Here is a 20,904-nt window from a genome sequence, read left to right as displayed (position 1 = left end):
GGGTCCCCAGATGATTAACTTGGTGTGCAACATGCTCATTCAAAAGTAAACAAACCAACATAACGTTTAAGTGTATCGGTTATCTGCACATTTCTAAATTGACAATTTAAGGACTTTTTAATAGCTCTAAAACAAATAACACTGGCCAAAATGTCAAATATTAGAGGCAGAAATTGTGAAAATCGCCAATAGATCGTCCATTTTCACAATGTGTTATACAAAATGTAATGCCTCAACTCTTAGTGCTCGTCAGTGTGGGCGGTCCCCAGTTAGAATGTGATTATTTTGGGGGTCGCAGCCTAAAAAGGTTGAGAACCAGTGTCTTAAAACACCCTCTCAACACTGAGCGCTCTACATCCCCGTTAACCTCTGAGCTGCTACACAGGAGTTAATGACTTCTGATGTACAGATCATGACGTCCTTGCACTCGAGCATTTCTTTGATAAATTGAGGTCATTATGAAGAAGTGAATCTTGACAGTTATACAAGTTAATTGTTACCCACAAAGAAGTAGAATAGTGTTTCATAGGAATTTTATTCCTGAGTTTACAGCAGTGTAGCAAAATCTTAAAAAAGAAATTCCATATACATTTCATACAACTGCTTTGGTAAAGCCATGCATATACACATTTATAATAAGCACAGAACAGGTTAAATATTTTAATGATTGCACAAAAGCCCAGGTGAGGATTAGCGGAGTGGTCAATTCTTGCCCGGTTTGCTGCGCCTGTAAATACAAAACATACAATTAGCTGTGAACACACTAGCACTATTTTCAGATATAATGGGGAAGAGAACAGACTACTTACTTTTGTCCGTGATGCTCATAACCAGGGCCCATCTTTGATCCAGCCTTCATCTCGAGAGCAACAGAACACTGGGAAAGGCAATGAAAACAATGACATTTAAGGCTTTGTAAAATTGTAAATTTGCTGCTCCACATTTAGAAAGTGACAATCTTTTATTTCTGCATGCAGTAATGACGAACCCGTTTTATCCTAATTGTCATAGAACCTTAGAACAGAAATAATAAACTTGATTTTACAATTCTAACTAAGTCAAGATAATTTCTTCCCACATTTCCAGTCAGGTGTTAAATAGAATGGCACGATTTTTGTGGACACTGAAAACGAAATTTTTCTGACGTGTCCTCTATATCTATCTATATTAATGTCAAAATGTCACTGACTGGACAATGCACCACCTACTGCTCATCTCGAACTCATACATTTTTGCTGATATTCTGAAAGTTCTGTTATAATTTGCGATACATCAGCATGGCACCATAGACTGGATGGAAAACTATTGTTTGGCATCTATTGCCAGCACCAGGTGGCAAGGTAGCTCGGCTGGATTAGAAGCTAAATAGGAAGTCATTATCAGCATGCAGTTCCCATGAATGGCCCAGCAGATAGTAATTTCACCTCCTTTACAACTGATTTTATCATCTTTGTAAACATTTTATAAACACCGTTTTCAATCATTTTTAAATCAAGAAACTAACATTCTATGGGCGTACGGCTGATAGTAGAAACTATGGTCTTACCCTCGTCTCTACGTCAGTCCAGTCTCCTGTGAGCTCTTCCTGATTAGCAGGGCATTCCGCAGACTTTCTTTTGCGGCTTTATATAGAAAAAAAAAGGGGCAAGACATTAAAACAGTGACTGACCGTTATAATTTAGACATTAAAAAGTGACAGAAAAAAGGCTGTCCAACTCTTGATACAGTTTACTGTGAGCACCCACCGTGGTTGTGAGGTGAACTCTTGTCTCAGAGTTTCTATGTCAGTGAACTGGACCGCCTGTCCTCCACCTCTCGTTTGGATCACGTCACCCTGTAAGGAGGGGGTGGGTCATAGGTTAGTTGTCTACAACCTCTTTACTTCCTTTTTAATGTTTCTATATACTGTATATCAGGGGTTCCCAAACTTTTTTGTCTCGGGGCACCCCATAAATATTTGTTTTTATCCGAGGCACCCCTACATTATAATTTTCACTCCCAGCACCTTATATTTATAGCATATCATCGTTGTCGGGTGGAAACCTTGTATGTCCAAAACCGTATCATCTACAAAATGTACTAAACTAGTGAAGACAGCAGATCTACAAGCACACTGTGCTTGTAGATCGGCTGTTTTCACTAGTTTTGTGCAACAGAGGTTTCTGCCTGACAGTAATGATATTTTAGTGATTATGTTGCGAGGAAAACGTTGAGATAATAGCCATTTTGGTTAGAACTGACTGAAAATAACTGTACTCCAGGTTTAAATGATACTAAATATTTTTTTCAAGTGTCCAAATAAATTCCAAATATTATCAAATTATCTCGCGGCACCCCAGGGTGCCCCGTCACCCACTTTGAAAACCCCTGCTGTATATACTGTAGCAACAACTACACACAAGTGTTCCTGTCTAAATGTACTGTAAAACAAGAACATGTGACAAGTTTAAATGTGTATCAACACTGGACGTGCTAACGATTTTTTTGCTTGAATTGCGGAAACTGTAAGGTCTATTAAACTGTCCTTTTATGCATTTGGTCGTGGCAGCATGATATTGTGTTTGTTAAGCATGTTAAAGCAAAGTACTTTTACTAAAATAATCCTCTCGTTAGTCCATTCTGTGTTTTAGCATCTCAGGCAAACAACTACTTCTCCCAACTGGATCTTCACACCAGACGAAGATGTGAAATATTATGTCGCAAAACAAAATAATATTTGTTTTACCAGTGTGACGGAACACACCATTCCTTTATTTCATCCCATATACTTCAACAGTTGCTGCTGCACAAAAACATTTTGAGGGTCATAAATGGAGGGATTTTGTTCTGCGTGATTTTGCATTAACATGAATACAGTTAGTCTAATTTAAATAGGTTTTGCACTTGTTTTAACAGTTTGTTTTGCCTTTCAAATTGATGATCACCCCATGACGTTTCCAAAACTCGTCAGGCCTGGAAAATGGAATTCCATAGCTTGCCCAGGATTTTCATGACCATGGGAACCTTGTATCGTCTACCCCATCAGCAGTCTGATAAACACCTTTCTGCTGCTGGGTTTGGCCTCAGAACTCAATCACCTTCATCGTTTGCGTACCTTGATCAATTTGGTCTGGATCTCTCCATCAGAGGCCATCTCCTGGTGGGTCAGTAAATACTTGTCACACTTGGACAGGTCCTTCTCTCTGGGGTTGGACACCTTAATGGCGTTGGTGATGACAGGCTGCATGACAGTGTCAAGTTCCACATTGGACGAGGGCTTATGGTCCACCCACCTTTCACCAGCAGACCGGGAACGCCGGTGCAGTGGACGTACCGGTGTGGAGGTCTAACCCCGCCAGAAAAACAGCAGAAGGTAACATTACACTTCATGGAACAAAAGTAGTGTAAACAGATTACATTGTGACTTCACATAAGTATCAAATGAATGAGCTATGTCTATGTAGATTGATTGCATGTGGGGGGAAAAAAAAGTTGAATAGCAAAGGTTCCACAAGGTTAACTTAAAAAGGGTAAGATAAAGGCCACAAGGTTAACTTAAAAAGGGTAAGATAAAGAGGTAAGATCAAGAAAGGCAATTTCAGGATAAAATGCAACGGTGAAGATGATGGGACATTTATTTTAGTATGAAAAGATAATTTAAATCAAAATGCTGAAGAAATGAATAGGGACAAATTTCACATTAAGGAATCACATATTTTTGGGAGCCGTTCCATTTTCTCAACATCCTAAACACTGCACTCTGCTAATGCACCAACCATACAAGCCGTTTCAGCCGATTCGTCTACATCAGGGGCAGTAGAGGGTTCCTTTTTCTCTCTAAACCAGATCCCACCTCTCCTCCTTAGTCTGCTTGCAACAGGCCCACTGTGCTGCATTGCCAACTGCTCCCACTCAGAGATGCAGGAGGCCACAGACGGCGAGTTAGTTGTGGCAGGTTTAGGGGAAAGGGGCAGGGGTCTAGTAGTATTGCCCTCTGGAACTAAAGTGTCATTTGCTGTCACTGACCCTGGTACTTGGCTGACCATGCGAAGGCGACTAGAGCTCTGTGGCAAGAGAGCGCATACAGGTCACACAAAGTTCAGGGTTCCCACACATCTTTACCAATGAATTTCCAAAACTTTTCCAGAATATTTAAGCTGCGAACGGGCCGTGGCGTGCATGCGGATCGTGCACAATGAACACGCACGTGCTCACGTCAAAAGGTTTGAAAGTCCTGGAAAAAAATGTCCAGGACCTTCCAGGACCCTTGATCAATTCCCAAACTTTTCCAGTACTGGAAAAATATTGTTCCAATTTCAAAATATTTCCAGGAATTTCATGACCGTGGGAACCCTGAAAGTTACTATAGCATGCACCGACACCACAGTTACATGTCAATCACATTCAATTTAGACAAGGGGTTACAGCAGCAAAGGAGGAAGAATAAAGTGCATTAGAACAAATACATCAGGTAAAGTGACAATGAATTAATTGGCTCATAACGTACAAATAAATGTTAAACTTGAGCAGACACAATTGGATTAGCTATTCTGTTAGTATAAGGTGGAAAGGGGAAGCGTACTTAAGTGGAAATGTACTTACAGCGACAGGGGAGGGTGAAGCAGATCTCTTGGCAGGGAGACGCTCCTCCCTGGCAGGGAGACGCTCCTCCCTAGGGGGCGTACGACGCTGCGGCCTGCTCTGACGCTGGGGGACGGGGGGAGGATCTGAGGAACTGGGCACCTTGCTCTCAGTCACGATGGCTTTCAACTGCTTGAGTTTCTCATTTTTCACCCACAGCTTGTTCTGCATTTCCAGCTGTTTGGCTTGAACTCTCCTGTCCTGCAAAACCCAGGTGTCACAAATGTGAAAACGATTTTACCCACGACGGCACAGCGCTTTTTATTTTGCCCTCTCTTCAGAGGATGATAATTGGTCAAATGTTCTTCTGTGCATCATCCTCAAATGTCCAACTCACTATAGGTCAAATGTTATTGTAATGTGTCAACATTTAGCAGGCAGGTCAGTCACCCTGCCAATTCGTCCTAGGCTTATGACTGTACATAAAAACTAGTACAATACAGCTGCAATCAAGCCTCATCCTTTGCGTTTAACTGCTTAGACAGCTGCACAAGGCATAATTGTCAGTAAAGAAAGTAAGACCATTGTCTTACAAAATAAATAACAAATGGTAAACGTGATGCATGAAATAGTAAAAGTAAAGAGCCTCTTAACTAAAAAAATAATAATACAATAAGATTCAAAATGGTCAAAGCAAAATTGCAACAACAAAAGGTTCAAGGGATATCGCCGTTAGGTTATTCTCACTACTTCACTTTTGTGCATCACTGCCATATGATGAAGTATAAAGTAGGGCATTAACATTGAAATATAGATACACGGTTGAAATCCGGAAAAGGTATACAGTAGTATACAAATCAAACCAAATACTATCGTTTCAGGGTTTCCTGCAGGAAAAAGTCTTGACCAGGGGGGATCTCATGGCGCACGCGCCGATTTTTTTTGATAATTAATTAATTAATTCAAGTAATTAATTCACTTAATTTGTAATATTAATTCTTAATTTTGCCCTATAAAAAACACATAAATGTGCCCATGATGACGGAAAACACAACTAAATTAATTCCCTTATTTTAGACTAATTCTTATTTTTGCCCTCAACATAAAAGGAGAGGTTGACTCTTGTCTCTTGACCAGGGGGGACAGATTTTAGGCCAGGGGGCCCCCCTGGCCAATAAAGTGCTGCAGGAAACCCTGGTTTCTTGTGTAAATCAAGGTCTCCGTCCGAACGATGTCAGCAAGCTAATGATTTGTGATGGCAAAATACAAACACTTTTATAAATACCATGAGGCGTTACTCACACATTCCTTCTGCCACTTGAATTCTGTGTCAGCGACCATGCCTTGCATTCGCTCCTCCATGCGCCTCTTCTCTGACTGCTCTCTCTGCAACTTCTGCTCTCTGGTCCCCAATTCCATCTGCAAAGAGCGCTTGTTCTCTTCATAAACATCGGTGGCCTTCTGCAGAATGCCAACCTAGAGCAGAGAACATGGTAGGAATGTATCCATAAGACATCAGAACTAGGGCTGTGACGGCTGTCACAATTATGACATTTTACATGACGATTAATTGTCACTCAAATAATTGCGATTACCGATTTAATTGTGTATTTGTCATTGACAATTACATTTCTGTTTAGCATTTAGGCTTTGAAGTTGCACACATAACTTAAATGTACAAAGAATTTACCGACATATTTGACAACTTTATACTTAGAACATCGATAGTGGAAATAGCCGATCTACAAGCTCACAACGCGTCACGACTCGCGATGCGGCGCATTGTGAGCTTGTAGATCTGCCATTTCCACTGCTTTTTGAAAGTGTTTGAAACTACAGTATATTAACATTTCTCAACATGGAAACGATTATGACAAAATAATTGCGATTACCTCAAATAATTGCGATTAGACGATTATGTAATAATTGTGACAGCCCTAATCAGAACGTTGATCATGATTGATTAAGTGACAACAGCAATGCCTTGGCAATTTTCCTAAACCCAAATAGAATTAAATAACTTCACAACTGCATGGGTACTTGCATCTCTTCTACACACATTTTACATTGTGTTAATGTCACCTAATAAGCTGCTTACTGTCTAATGTATCGTCTAGTTTAGCCTTAATGGGTGAATCACACATTAAGACGGCACATAATCACACAGGTAATGTGTGAATGAAAGTTGCACATATTTGTGAAAGTGTGCACTTTCTTTGTCACAGGTCCCTTGTTAAGTGTTGAACCATTTTTTTGTAGTCTTTACACAACAAGCCAAAGACTGTTCAATACAATAAAATGTATATTAAGTACAGCGGCAACTTGCCTTGTATTCTTGCAATTTGATTGCCTTCTCCATGCGTTCAAGCTCAGCCTGCTGATTCTGAATGATCTTGTCCTTGTCTGCCAGCTTGCCGTTTTGTTCACGAAGACAATTTTCTTTTGCAGAAAGGCAGCCATCCTGTTCCTGTAACATGGACTGCAGCTGGTTGGCTGAAACACAGGGGTGAACAGATGCATGAGTCACAAAACTTAGTACTTCTCGTTTAGCCGCAAATGCTTCTCAGAGGATAAATAGGAAGCACAGGGCTCTGGCCGGGTCAGGTATTGTAGGTTATTGTGGCGTGGTGCGTGACATACGGAAATCACAAGCTGCGTTCATGATCTTTGTGTGCACAGTTTGGCAGTGACCGGGCCAACGGTGCTGAGATTAGCTGGCAACAGACAGACTGAGGCAGGAGCACAGGACAGGGGGCAAAACATAGCTTCAGCCATGCCTTTCGGCCTCGTGGAGACAATTGAACAAGGAACATTCTAGGTAAGGGGACCAATTCTGACCTATTTTATTGCATTCCTCGATCCTCAATCTTCTGTCCCGGTGCCTCTCTTCCAGCTTTGCGAGCAGCCTGTTAAGGGTGACTTCGTCATGGGGTTCCGTCAGCTGACAGGAGGGCAGTGGTGATAGCGGGGGTAAGTTTACGGTCGGCAAGGAGGGGAAACCTAGGGGAAACACAGAATTTCAATGATGACTTTTACATGCCCCGAAATTCCCCAATTACAGGCAATAAATAGGAAATGGCAATGAGTCTTAAGCCTGATACAGCAGTATCCAAGCTGACGGCCAAGGTCTCCTCAGGATAACAAAACATCCTGAAGAAACCATGTGGTTTGATAAGTTTGATTCACATGCTTCTGCTTTCGCAGTTACCAGAACTGAGCCCAATTGAACACCTACACTACAGTATGGGAGATGTTGACTGACTGGAGACTCCACACCAATGACACCATCGCCAAAACGCCACATGCCATTACAGTAGAGTTCTATGCCAAGTCATAGAAGTTGTTAATGGCCCAAAACCCTACTAAGAATTTAACACATTGGATGCCATCCAACTCAAATTATTTGGATATTCAGCGCCACCATTCAATTACGCTTTATTTTGAGCCCCTTTTAAACTGTACGGTATTGCAAGTTGTGTGTTTGTTGGGAATTGTTTTTGTGTGGCCTGCATGGTATGTGGGTCCACACTCTTGTCGGGGTCCAACCTATGTTCCCCAGGTTCTATGTTCCCCACCTCACATCGGGAACATAGAACCTGAGGAACATAGGTACGGTCCCCTCTTGTCGGTCACTCGTCTGTGACCATGTCTTTGAGTATTAAGGCTGAGGAGTGCTCTTGGCAGAAGCATTTCATTGCATTTGTACTTTGTATGGATATATGTGACAATAAAGTGTAACCTGATTTCATCTCTAATAGCACCCTATAGATTGTGGATAAGTTACCTTCATCTACGGGACCACCACGGTCATCAAGCCTGCGAGACAGCTCATCCTGGAAGGCCACATTCCTGTTACGCCGGCCTGCCACAAAGCCACAGTTCGGTCGGTCAACCGGCCGAGCAACCTCCACCTCCTGGGTCATTTCTGCAAAGCGCATCACCAACTGCACAGGATATAATATAATGAGTCCTCAATACCTCACAAAACAAACTAAACCATTTCCAGCACAAGCTCACCTTATGCGCTTTTAATATTGCCATACACTTGTCAATACTGGTCTTGCATATTATTGTATATTGCAACTGTCTGCTGTAATAACCAAATTCTCCAATGGGGATTCTTGAAAACCAGATATGTGGGGAAAGACTCACCATAGTTTCCTCATGGTCATCTGCTTTGGGATTGACACACACAACCATTCGAACTTTGCCTTCTCCATCAAAGTAGTTTTTGAACAGATGAGTAACCTTAGAGTCTCTGTAGGGAACCATCTGTGAAAGAAATTCTTAGATTAGCTGTGCAAGTGGACAACTAGACTGTTGCCTTTACATTAGATGCAAACTCAAGATTCCAATTGCCAACCTTGTGGGTTCCATACATCTGATTTTCTCTAAGAACTTCAATGCAAGTTCGCAGTGTCATCAAGGACTGGTTGATGTTGCCTGCAATAATAATAATAATAATAAAAAAAAAAAGTCAACATTCCATGAATGAATGCTTAACATAACATTTCCATTACTTCCAGGGCAACACACACCTGCCTCACGCAGACGGTAACCCTCAGCCTGCGTTCTGTTGTTGCGCTCGCTCCCTGCCAAGTCCACCAAGCACAACTGACTCACAATGACCTGGCTCTTGTCCTGAAACACATTCACGTCTCACATTAGTAATGCAGAGCACAAAATGACATGTTTCAGAACTGTCAAATACATTACTGGACAACTTTATTGTCATCTCCACTCCACAATTTGCCCTCCTGGCCCACAAACTGTGGAATAAACTCCCTGTCGCACTTAGAACAACAGACTCACTCCCTAGCTTCCGCCGTGGACTGAAGACTCACCTCTTCAGACTCCACCTAAACCCATAGCACTACTGTAACACTCAATGACCATACATGAAGCTCGTTAGTTTTTTTTTTTGCTTTTTAGAAACTTTTTTACTGATTGGGTGCATGGTCTACCCATGTTATTGTTTTTTTCTAGATTGATATTCCTTCCTATGCATTTGTTATATTGTTGTTGATGTTCTGACATATTATCTTGCTTATTACAGTGACGTATTATCTGCTTATTTTAAGTCGCTTTGGATTAAAAGCGTCTGCTAAATGCCTAAACATGTCAGCATGTGCCGTTTCACATACTAAACTGCGACCTTCGGTCGCAATTAGGCCTACATAACCAACAGCAACTAGCTCAGATGCGATGAACAAACAGCCCCACAAACAACTTCACACTGACCTGAAAAATGTTCTCTCCATCTGCATCCAGGGGGGCCTGCAACAGCTTGACAATGAACACACTGTGGGAGCGACTAGACTCCCTGTTCAGCTGGGTGTTTGCAATCCTCCTCTTCTTCTGACCTGGCAGAAACAAAACACAAGTTCCCCAATAGAATCACCCGACATGTAGCCGACAGATCATTTAAACCTTCATGGGGTGGCTTGGGTTTTCTCTTAAGCCATTGAAGCCACCCCTCACATTTTCAGTTTCTGCTCAGAGAGAAGATTACACAGGGTCATTTCCTGATCAGAGCTCACCCTTGAGTGAAGCAATACCAGGTCAGTCACATCTCAGCTCATCATTGCAGTGTACTGTGAGAGTGTGTATATATTTTTGGCAGCTTACCTCTCCAGAACACCTCAAAGGCCTCCTCGGTGGACTTTACTTCAACCTCTGTGCACCCAGCAACATACATGTTGTGGCTGGAGTCCTCTCTGAGCATTTTAGACTGTGGTGGTCTAGATCAAGAGAACAATGGAATTAGACCATACACGAGAACAATGGAATTAGACCATACACGTGTGGATTTGCATAGTTACCTATTTCTAACATGCAGGAGAAGGAAGTTGCTCATCTATTTATTTTTAACATGCAGGAGAATGACTGACATATTATCTTGATTACAGTGACGTATTATCTGCTTATTGTAAGTCGCTTTGGATTAAAAGCGTCTGCTAAATGCCTAAACATGTCAGCATGTGCCGTTTCACATACTAAACTACCAAACATGTCTGCGGGTAGCTTTTGCATTGCAGGAGCAGTCATAGAAAGCAATTAAGCGGTCACATTCAAAAATGCCATACAAAGCAGCACATTCAACATAAAGACATGACAACTTTGAGAGGACATACGAAAAAAGCAGGGGTGCATGTGCCTTACACTACTTGTATAGATTTTCAGAGCAAAGGCACCCAACATCGCTAATACAGTTTTCCCCAACAGCAAATTACTGGTAGGCACCTGAACATTGAGCAGACAAGTCTCCATTTTGTAATTTGCATAACTCAGAGACACATTCAAAGCAGCATTAACACACACATGGATTGCATAGTGGGAACAACATTTTCTACATAAGGCTACGGTGTGCACTGGTCACGTACATGAACTCAGTGTTCTGTCGCACTGGTGTGCCTCCCGCGTTCCACCTAACAAAAGGAACAAACATTTTATCTGCCAACCAGTGTACCTGAGCCTAGGGGTGTAACAATATTAAAGGCATAAAAACATTAAAACATTTAATTTCATCCAATCCAACCGAAATGTAAACTGCAACATATCGTATCGTTTTGCAATGCAAAGGATCTGGATTGAATCATTTTGCAATGCAACTAATCGACTGTATGGTTGCATTTAGCAATTTTAAGAAAAGAAAAATATTATCAATTACTTTTCCATTACATATCACTGCACTGGTCCATCGCTAAATGGGTGTATTCTCTAGTGCGGGTTTGTCCATATGTGTTCACACATACAATCTCCATGTATTTGCCAGAGAATCACTGTTTAACTGAAAAACCTGCACTGTCCACAGATTTAATTTCTTTGCCAAGTAGTTACTGTGTCGATTTTATATTATTGAATCGTCATAAATGCTCCAATGTATTGTATCAGCTACCATGTATCGTGATGTTCATCGTATCGCTGTTAAAATGAATCGTTACAGCACTAGCGTACAATGTACATAAATTATTTTGTTTACAAATCTGCCTACTACTTAGCTAAACTGTTAACAAAACCAGAGCACAGATTCATTTATCTGGATTCACTGAAATTAAATCACTGGACAAACTTACTTTTGTTTCATTGGATCATATGGGATTTCTTCAAGGAGATCATATATGTAGTTGTTGTAAATTTCCACATAGGAGACAAAGATGCTGTAACAACTGTCTTCATCCACTTCGTCTGCTTTACAGGCCTCCTCTGGTGTGATCATGTCAGCAAACTCTGGGTCAAGCTTTTGTCTTTAAAAATAGATAAATAAAAGTTAGACAATTTAGACCATGTGGAAGTAATAAGACAAGATTAGATTAGTGATACATTACTGATTCCAGTTTTTACGACCCTGAATGAAAATGAAAAGAACGGGCAGCAGTGTGTAAACGTGATTTAAATATATTGCCCAGAACTGATGCTGAATTGAATGAGTCCTTTTGGAATAATATACATCCAAATTCTAGACTGTTGGCGTACTACAGGGGCATATACATTACAAACTTACTTAGATGGTGTCTTGGGGACGGGTGGGCGGTTTTCACGCCGCTGGCGCTCCAGCAAAGCGTCAACTTGACTTTGAATTTCAACGCCGTTCTTGTCATCAGTCTTAAATACCTGTAACAGACAGTATTTTATAGCACTGGAGAGCCAATTCCCCACAAGATAACATTTCAGTGACGTGTTAAACTAAATATAAGACTGAAAACATTTTATTGTCTTACATATCTTTTGGCCTGGTAAGGACCTATGCTGTTGAAGATCATGTCGAGTGTGCGAGGGAGAAGACCACCCTGACCTGGAGAACCGGTCATGGTGAACGTCTTTCCACTACCAGTTACACCATATGTGAAGAGCAGCCCTGTTAACAAGATACATACAATTAAACAGGGACCCACAAGCCCAAAAGCTCAAGGAATAGGGGTGATACCTGTGATGTCTTGCCGTACTTTTTATTTCTGTTTTATCTATTAGTTTGGTCATTAAGGTCCACAGAATGACAGGCCTGCTCTGCTGGAAACATCGCGGAAAAAAGTTATGGCCATTTGCATATTCACTGTCCCATCGACTTCACTATACAGGAAAAGAGAAATATTAAAAAAAGAAAATAAACGTGCTTTAAGTTAGTAGCATATGAGGGGTCAAACTAGGGGTTGTCATGATTCTGAATCCATTGCAAGAATTTGTTTTGCATGAAAAACATTCCTAGGGCAAAATATCGGCCCCCGAAAACTGTGAAAGTGAAGATTTTTTGATGACTCATCACTTTTTACAATGTTGGGGGGCCAAAATTCAGTCCAAGGAATGTTTTTCAAGCAAAACAAATGCTTGCAATGGATTCAGAATCATGAAGAACCCCTAGTTTGACCCCTCACATGCTACTTAAAGCACATTTATTTTTGTATTCTTTTCCTGTATAGTGAAGTCGATGGGACAGTGAATATACAAATGGCCATAACTTTTTTTCGCGATGTTTCCGGCAGAGCAGGCCTCTCATTCTGTGGACCTTAATGACCAAACTAATAGATAAAACAGAAATAAAAAGTACGGCAGAACATCACAGGTCCTCTCTCATTATCAGGGACTGGGTCCCTGACTAAGACACATACAGTACAGGAGTAGTCAACCTGAACTACCACAAGTGACAGTTTCAATGATATTTAGCACAGGGATCCCTAAACTATATTTAGTTTAACTCATTGCTCATATTTAAATATGCCCACACACACGTCTTCAATTATTTCAGTAGACTAAACTGAGGACTGTATTTTCCATCCCCCACCAGGACTTCAGAACATGTTTGTTGTGGTGTGTGTGTGCAGTGACGTCATTACGTGCGCATCCCGCGTCTCTGACGCATTCACGTTGCCTAGAGACGCATTCACGTCAGTGTTCTGGGGTCCCACGGACGCATCGCCTCCATCGGAGTCCACGTGAAAATAATTTACCACGTCGCGAAAAAAAAAATATTTTAAAAAGTCCACAGACGCCACCATTGTTCATGGGTGAAGGCATGCTACTGTACCCTACGTTAACACAAATGAAATCCGCGTAGAAAGTCTTAAAACAGACGATAGAACTAACGACAGTGTGTGTTTGGAATCCACCGACGCTATTGTGTGCTCCATGCATGGTCACAGAATTCAATGGGTGCCTTAGTTTTAGCGTAGCACCGGGCCGCTCTCTGACCATAGTGGCACAGCGTGTTAGGTGATACACCAAGAAGGGTTCCCCCACCGAACGTGGGTTTGGCTTGTCGAGCCTGTTATCGGGTAAGCGTCACGTCATGGGCTGCTATATCGGCCGGGGGCCGGGAGGTACAATGTGTCATCGATAGTTGTGTGCTTTGGAAGTGCATGCGTGCCGCGGAACAACGGTGGAACGCGTGAAACACTAAAAAGTTTGGTTACATTTTGGAAAAGACAAGGGAGAGCTAAATACAATGGGCTATATGCAGCACGGTTGTTACATCATGCTCGGGAGGGAACACTGTCTTCGACAATGCAGACGGAGCCAGGCACTTGTCCATAATGCATCACATAAGACCCACGTGCAATCAATAACTTTGCACGTCTGCGACTAGCTCTGGTCCATAGCGTTAGTGGAGTTCTCCTCCACTAACGCTATGGACCAGAGCTAGTCTGAGACGAGTTGAAACAACTCCAACGCGGGCTGTTGAAGCAGCGCGACACCCGTTCTCTTCCACCCACAGTATGTGGTGCTTGAAAATATGAATGATTCCATCGATAATAATCCGTTTGGGACACTCAAAATCACTGCCATAGAGTTATAATGTAGGCTATCGCTCCGTGCGAATGAATCCGTAGCGTTGCCAGCGCGACTTCTGAGTCTACCGAAAATAGCAGATGTACAAGATCACAACGCGGTGCGAGCAGACACGGTTTGAGCTTGTTGATTGGGTATTTTTTTGTTGCGTGACACCGTCGTACTATGCATTATAAATTACACTGTTAAAGAGACGGTACACATTTAGTTTCTTCAAATATTTTCCAAAAATAAAAAGGTTGACTTGCCTTCTGTCTGTTAAAGTACTGTATTTGAAGGCCCTGGTCAAATGTATTTAATGGAAAAAATAGATATGCATTTACTGTAAAAAAAAAATAAAAAAAAAAAAAAGGAGAGACATGGAAATGTTAGCCTATAGTATAGTTTTACAGTAGGCTATTATTATTAATTCATGAATAGTACTGTAATTATATATATATATATATATATATATATATATATATATATATATATATATATATATATATATATTAGTGTCTCCTCATGTCTTTCCACAAAATAACAGAAAAAAGCTCAATAGTGGGCTCGATAAAAGCCCGGCTCGATAAGAAACATCGATAAGGTGCTCATTATCAATAAAAATTAACGAGCTCCATCCCTAGTGCTTCTTCATCTCAAGGTACTATTATAGTTTAATTGTTTCATTCGTTTTTGTATGTATTTTGTAAGATAAACAATGTAAATAACCATATAATAACCAATTCAAGTTAAATGCTGCACTTTGTAAAAAATGACATGACGCGTTGAATTTTTGTGGGACCCATAAAATATCCCTGGGACTCATCCGAAAGACCCTCCTTGGGTCCCGGGACTCATTACATTAAAAACCTATTAACATCACTGTGTGTGTGTGTGTGTGTGTGTGTGTGTGTGTGTGTGTGTGTGTGTGTGTGTGTGTGTGTGTGTGTGTGTGTGTGTGTGTGTACAGTGATAGTGTAGACCTGTAAGGTGGTTCTAACCAATACCTGGAGCACATCTGCACAGGTGATTTGCATATACAGACAATTGGCCACTTGGCATTGTTAGGCAAGAAACAATCTCCACCCATGTACTTACATTACAAAAGGAGTGTCAATGGCCATAGTCTGCTACTTGTGGATTTGAGAGGGTACTTTTGTATGATGGAAACCTGAGATATATTGAGTGCTGGCCTGGGTCATGCAAGACCAAAATGTGGGTACAGGGACTGGCAGTCGGTACTGGGTTAGATGTAACAGTTTTACATTATAAAACACGGTCCAGTGTATATTTAAGGGTATTAAGTTAAAGTGGTTCCAGCAACAGACTATTGTTGCTAAGCATTATGGTCTAATCCAGGGGTCTTCAACAGGGGGCCCGGGACCCCTAGGGGGTCCTCAGAGTTACTACAGGGGCCGCCAAATCCGTGTGTAATAAGATAGTTATTTTAAATTAACAACTTGGAACCCTCGCATCCCTATACTCCGTCTGAGGAGAATTTAGCCAAAAATAGATGATCTACAAGTCCTCAACACCTCACGCTGCGAGGCGTTTGGTGTAGAGGTAAAGGAGAGCAGACCAAGTACAGAGTGAAAGGTCAAGTTTACTACGTATCGACGATTTAAGATTCTAAGTGGTTATGTGTCAAACAAGTCTATTAATCTATCCATGAAATCGATGAGAATCTCCATCTCAACATTTATACAATATGTAGTGGGGGCCTGGGGGGTCCCTGCTGCATCTCCCTCTCAGCTAAGGGGTCCTTGGCCTGAAAACGTTGGAAACCCCTGGTCTAATCTATGTAAAACACAGCGGCAGGAGTAGGTAGAATCTGGTAGATTGAACATGGTTTAACCGTAGCAGGCATTGTTCTTACCATTTTTCCCATGCATAAGGTCGTCCACCAGTGGTTTGGCAACAGCCTCAAACAGGTCCATCTGGGTTGTTGACACTCCAAACACTTCTTTGAACGAATACTGTGTCTGAAGCATATAAAGAGGATACAAAATTACGTTTTGCCCCAGAACTCTTCTCTGATAGTGCAAATTATGTAAGGCAGGTTACCTCTTTGAACTCCCCATTCCTATTGGCTTTGATGCCATCAGGAGGGTGCAGCTGGATGGTGGTGTTGCTGATAACTTCAATGCAGGATTCCTCAGCTGGCAGAACCAACGGACGAACACGACAGTACACCTAGACATACAATACAACATTTTATAGACGTAAAATAAAATGGGGTCCAAAAATGATTTCCATCATTATGCACAGACTGCTTTAGCAAACATGCCTAATGTTGCCGGCAGGTGACAGTGGTAGAAAAAGTACTCAATTTAAAGGATGCTTTGGCAATGTATGTTTACAAGAGTCAAAATATAATAAACAGTTGAAAATGGGACACGCACATTTTTTACGAGAAACACTTTGTTACAAGTCCTGTATTCAAAATCTACTTGAGTAAAAGTACAAAAGTATTGGCTTCAAAGTATACTTAAAATACCAAAAGTAAAAATTACTCATTATGCAGAATGTCCAATTTTTCAAATGTAAATTTGAAATGTATTTGAAAATAGCAAATCTACAAGCTTGCGAGTACTGATAATTGGAAATACTCCAGTAACGTGCAAATACCACAACATTGTACTTAAGTTGAGTAAATGTACTTAGTTACTTTACACCACTGGAGTTTAGAGAATCTACTCCCATCTCCAAATAACGACATTATTACTAATACTTACCCCGACTGGATCCTTCTGGGTGCTGTTCTTCTGAACTGCTTTGCGGGGAGTTTTCCACTTTCTGAAGAGTTAATCGAGAGTATTTGCGGACCGTTAGAGAGTCGTGTTGCTAACAAGAGCTTAGCAACTAGCTAACGCTAGCTAATTAGTTTCCCATATCTAGCGTTTAACGTTACAACGGTTAGACAACGTAATAGTATCGACTAACAATTTTACAAAACCATAGTTCAAAAGGTACTTACGGTTGTCGGGACATTGTGTGGCTAGGTCTAGTCTCGCGTAGCCAGACAACTATTCCACAATCTCCGAATGCTATATATTCAAACTTCCCGGTTCTCGACGTTCTCGACTCCTGTTTTACTGTGTGATGCGAGTGATGATGATCCTCCTCCGCTCCGACTCCAAAACACAGCACACTGGGTGGCTTCTTTCAAAAGACAATAGCCAATAGGATGGATTCAAAACACATGACGTATTTCCGGTCGGGTTGAATTCCTGTTACTTTTACCAGAGCAGTATAATCAGAGAGAGAGTGGTGTCACCGCGGGGTCAGAAACAGCGCTGGTCACGTGGTTCATTGTCACTTTACACCTCATAGACTTCAATGCATTTTGTAAACTTCCGGTTGGCCGTTTGTCACTATACGCCAATAGATGTGTGCGTAGAAGACCTGGCCCCATGAAGTGAACGGGAGTGACGCAACTCTCCATTCTAGGGCTAGGGCTCTGCTTTTACTTTTACCCTGCTTTTACCCCTGCGTCACCAGACTTCGTTTTAACATTAATAAAAAAAATAAAAATAAAAAAAAATAAAGACTTATAATTTTTTTTAAATGATATTGCGATATATAAAACGACAACAAAAGTTATGAATGATGCATACATAGATTTAGGCTAGAATTTCCCAAACAGGGGCAATTCTGATTCTTAAAAAAAAAAAAAAAAAAAAAAAAAAAAAAAAATCTATTTATAAATCTATTTCCAAAATACATCCTACTCAAAATGAATGACATCTGATCAATCCAAACAAACAAGAACTAACCCAAACCACAAGACTAAAGTAGGCCTAAGCATAAACAACATGTGTACAACTCAAAGCTTACCCAAATCAAGTCCATACTTTACCAAGCACTCTGGTAAAATATGGAAGGGTGGTGGTGGATGCAAACAAAAGAGTCAGAAGGGAAAAGGGACTGATTTTAAAGCCCTGAGAGCAATGGGCCCAGGTGCTCCAGATCAGAGCTGATGGCCTCTCAGCTCCATCTACCTAACCAGACAGACAGTAGGCCTACCTGCAACCAAAACCCACAAAAAGGGTTGCCTGGCTCCAGCCATCACCTTATATAAATGAATGAATATCGTTCATGTATCATTATCTTCAGAGCCGTCCATTATACGGCTCTGATTATCTTCAACCATGTATTGAAGAGTTTATTAGCAGTTTGCAACAGAAAAGAGTACAGTTTCACGACAGCACAAATCACTGGCCACGGTCAACCTAGTAAGATCCTAGTAAGCTTTAGGCTTATTTACACAGGAACCACTTTATGTATCTCATATAACATTGAAAAACAGATGGATAGAACAGAGTACTTTGCATAGGATAACATCAATTACAAAAGCAGAAAGAAAATAATAAAAACAGGGCAATAAAAACAACAGATGGGGGCTTAGTCTATCTAAGTCACTAGTAGCAGCAGTCTGAAGATGACTTTTCAGACCGATTTTGAAGGAGGCTAGGGATTTAATTGCACTCCTTTAAGGCCTGGAGGGCGTTCCACATGTTGATGGTATAGCTGGAGAACGAATTAGAGCCTTTTATTGTGTTAAATCAGGGGTGAACATGATTAGTGGAGCTACCTCTGGTGTTGTGATAGTGGACATCCTTGACATTTTGGAAGTAGTTTGTCAGGTACATGGGTATCTTGGAGGTGTAGTGTATCTTGTAGGCCTACACCAGGCCCATTGCAAGATGGGTCAACTACCGTAAGCCACCCCACGCTTATGTAGTGATAAGCGGTGAGTTGGGCCCGAGAAGGAAGACCAAGCATGACCCTAATCAGTTTGTTTTGGGCTGTTTGGAGATTTAATGTATCGTGATTGTATCCCTGTGTAAAGGTACATTCAGAATCGGTATCAGCCTTGAAAAATCCACATTGTCCAATGCTGACCTGTACTGAGCATACCATAAAGAATATTATGTTAAATCCTGTTTTATATAGCTGTCACTGTGCTTATAACAACATACTGTATACAACAGGAAACTTACTTGTGCTTACTGTACTACTAGGCCTACACATAATTTTAATGCATTTCTTTGTCAGAAAGCTTTTTTTTCATACTCTGCAACAATAAAAACAGGTAATGATTTTTTTTTCTTGGCCCAACAGTTTGGCATGATTTAATCAACATTATACGATAGACTTCAAGTACAAATTGAATGCTTATTTCAGGACATTTGCTGTTTAATTGTAGGCCTACAGATATACAGTATATCACACATAATTGAAGAGGTACTGTCCACGCAGTTCATTGGTTGTCACATTGGCCAGTCGGATGAGTATTTTTCCCCATGCCATCTGTTCGTCTCGTATCTCCTGGCGCCGGGCCTGATGGGCAGAGAACACCATGCTCAGGATAAGACTCTCAAACTGTTTCTGTGGCCGAAGCTTCTTCTGTTTGTCATCGAATGTGGACAGCATCTCCTCCATGGAGCTCCGGGTTTTGGGAATGTTGTCATTTATCAGAGCCAGGAAAGCCCTTCCCTGCCTCATCGATGCCAGCTCCTTGTCCAGCAAAACAATGTTGTTGTCTTGGTCAATTTCAACTCCACCCAGTAAGAACTGCATACAGTACATCAAATAATTAGCATCAATCATATTAGACAAAAGTTGAAAGATATGTAGGCTAAATGTAAATGCAGGCTACCTATGAGTTCTCAATCTATGTACCTCAAACATCAGGTTTGCTTCAGATATTGAATATATTCTCTGAGACGCAGGACCCTCATATATGACTGCAGCCACATCTGCTGTTAAAAAGATATTGAAATTGAAATGACATGTGGCATAGTAAAAAGAAAACTACACACACACACACACACACACACGCACACGCACACGCACACACACACACACACACACACACACACACACACAAACAAAAATTAGCTATTAATGCAACATTAGATGCCTTTATGTATATAGGTCAGTAGCCTACAGTTAAGTAAAAAGAAGAAGAAAATCCATCTGTACACTCACCTTTAAAGGCTTTCTCAAACCATAGCCATATAATGATCATTTGCCACATCTGAAGTTGGCATTTTATGTCCATTTTCTCTCGATTAGCCTATTTAAAAACTATTGACAAATATCACAATGTCCCACTGTGCTCTGCTTCGCCTCAACTACTTTGTTGAATTCAGGCAGAGACTCCTGTCTGAAATTCCTTGCATTTTTCCACTTTGGAAAGGGGGATAAAAAGCCAGTTGGCTGCAACGTCTCATGTAATATTTTTTGAATATTTGTGGCTGCAGAACCAAACGTGCATGCAGCCTTGGGACTTTAGCTGCAGCACATAATCTTATATTGTGTCAGGGTCAAACTTTACCCATTTTCAAGTTAAAGCTGCACTTTATCGTTTTCCTCTTCTACCCTGGATTTGAACCCGGTTTCATGCGCAAGTCCTGATATTTTTACCACAAATAGAGCTAGCCTAGCTGCCTGCTTGCTCAGGGGATTCATTGAATCTTGACCATCAGCAGGTCAAAATGTGTGTCCAGATCATGTGTCTATAGGTGAGACATGACCTTTGACACGATCTAAATGTCTGAATAGAAGAGCAGGGAA

The 20,904-nt window shown here is 41.1% G+C and overlaps 1 protein-coding gene across 1 annotated transcript; it reads right to left on the bottom strand.

Annotated features, from left to right (window-relative positions):
- Nucleotides 1-649: 649 nt before the first annotated feature.
- Nucleotides 650-19,905, bottom strand: kif23 (kinesin family member 23; the record flags this gene model as incomplete). Its single annotated transcript, XM_080736903.1, has 23 exons — nt 650-727; nt 810-877; nt 1,547-1,622; nt 1,746-1,834; nt 3,095-3,325; nt 4,582-4,821; nt 5,863-6,036; nt 6,887-7,053; nt 7,399-7,560; nt 8,345-8,504; nt 8,713-8,832; nt 8,924-9,003; nt 9,099-9,201; nt 9,802-9,923; nt 10,189-10,301; nt 10,944-10,988; nt 11,637-11,807; nt 12,065-12,174; nt 12,282-12,418; nt 16,199-16,304; nt 16,387-16,515; nt 17,058-17,118; nt 19,574-19,905. 23 exons carry the CDS (start codon nt 19,903-19,905, stop codon nt 703-705), a joined length of 3,021 nt encoding a protein of 1,006 aa, XP_080593029.1. The 3' UTR covers nt 650-702.
- Between the last annotated feature and the right edge of the window lie 999 nt (nt 19,906-20,904).

Source organism: Nannobrachium achirus, assembly GCF_963921795.1.
Source record: "Nannobrachium achirus genome assembly, chromosome: 11".
In the NCBI taxonomy this organism is placed as follows: Eukaryota; Metazoa; Chordata; class Actinopteri; order Myctophiformes; family Myctophidae; genus Nannobrachium; species Nannobrachium achirus.
Note: the sequence above shows the minus strand (reverse complement) of the source record. Positions and strands in the feature narration are given on the sequence as shown.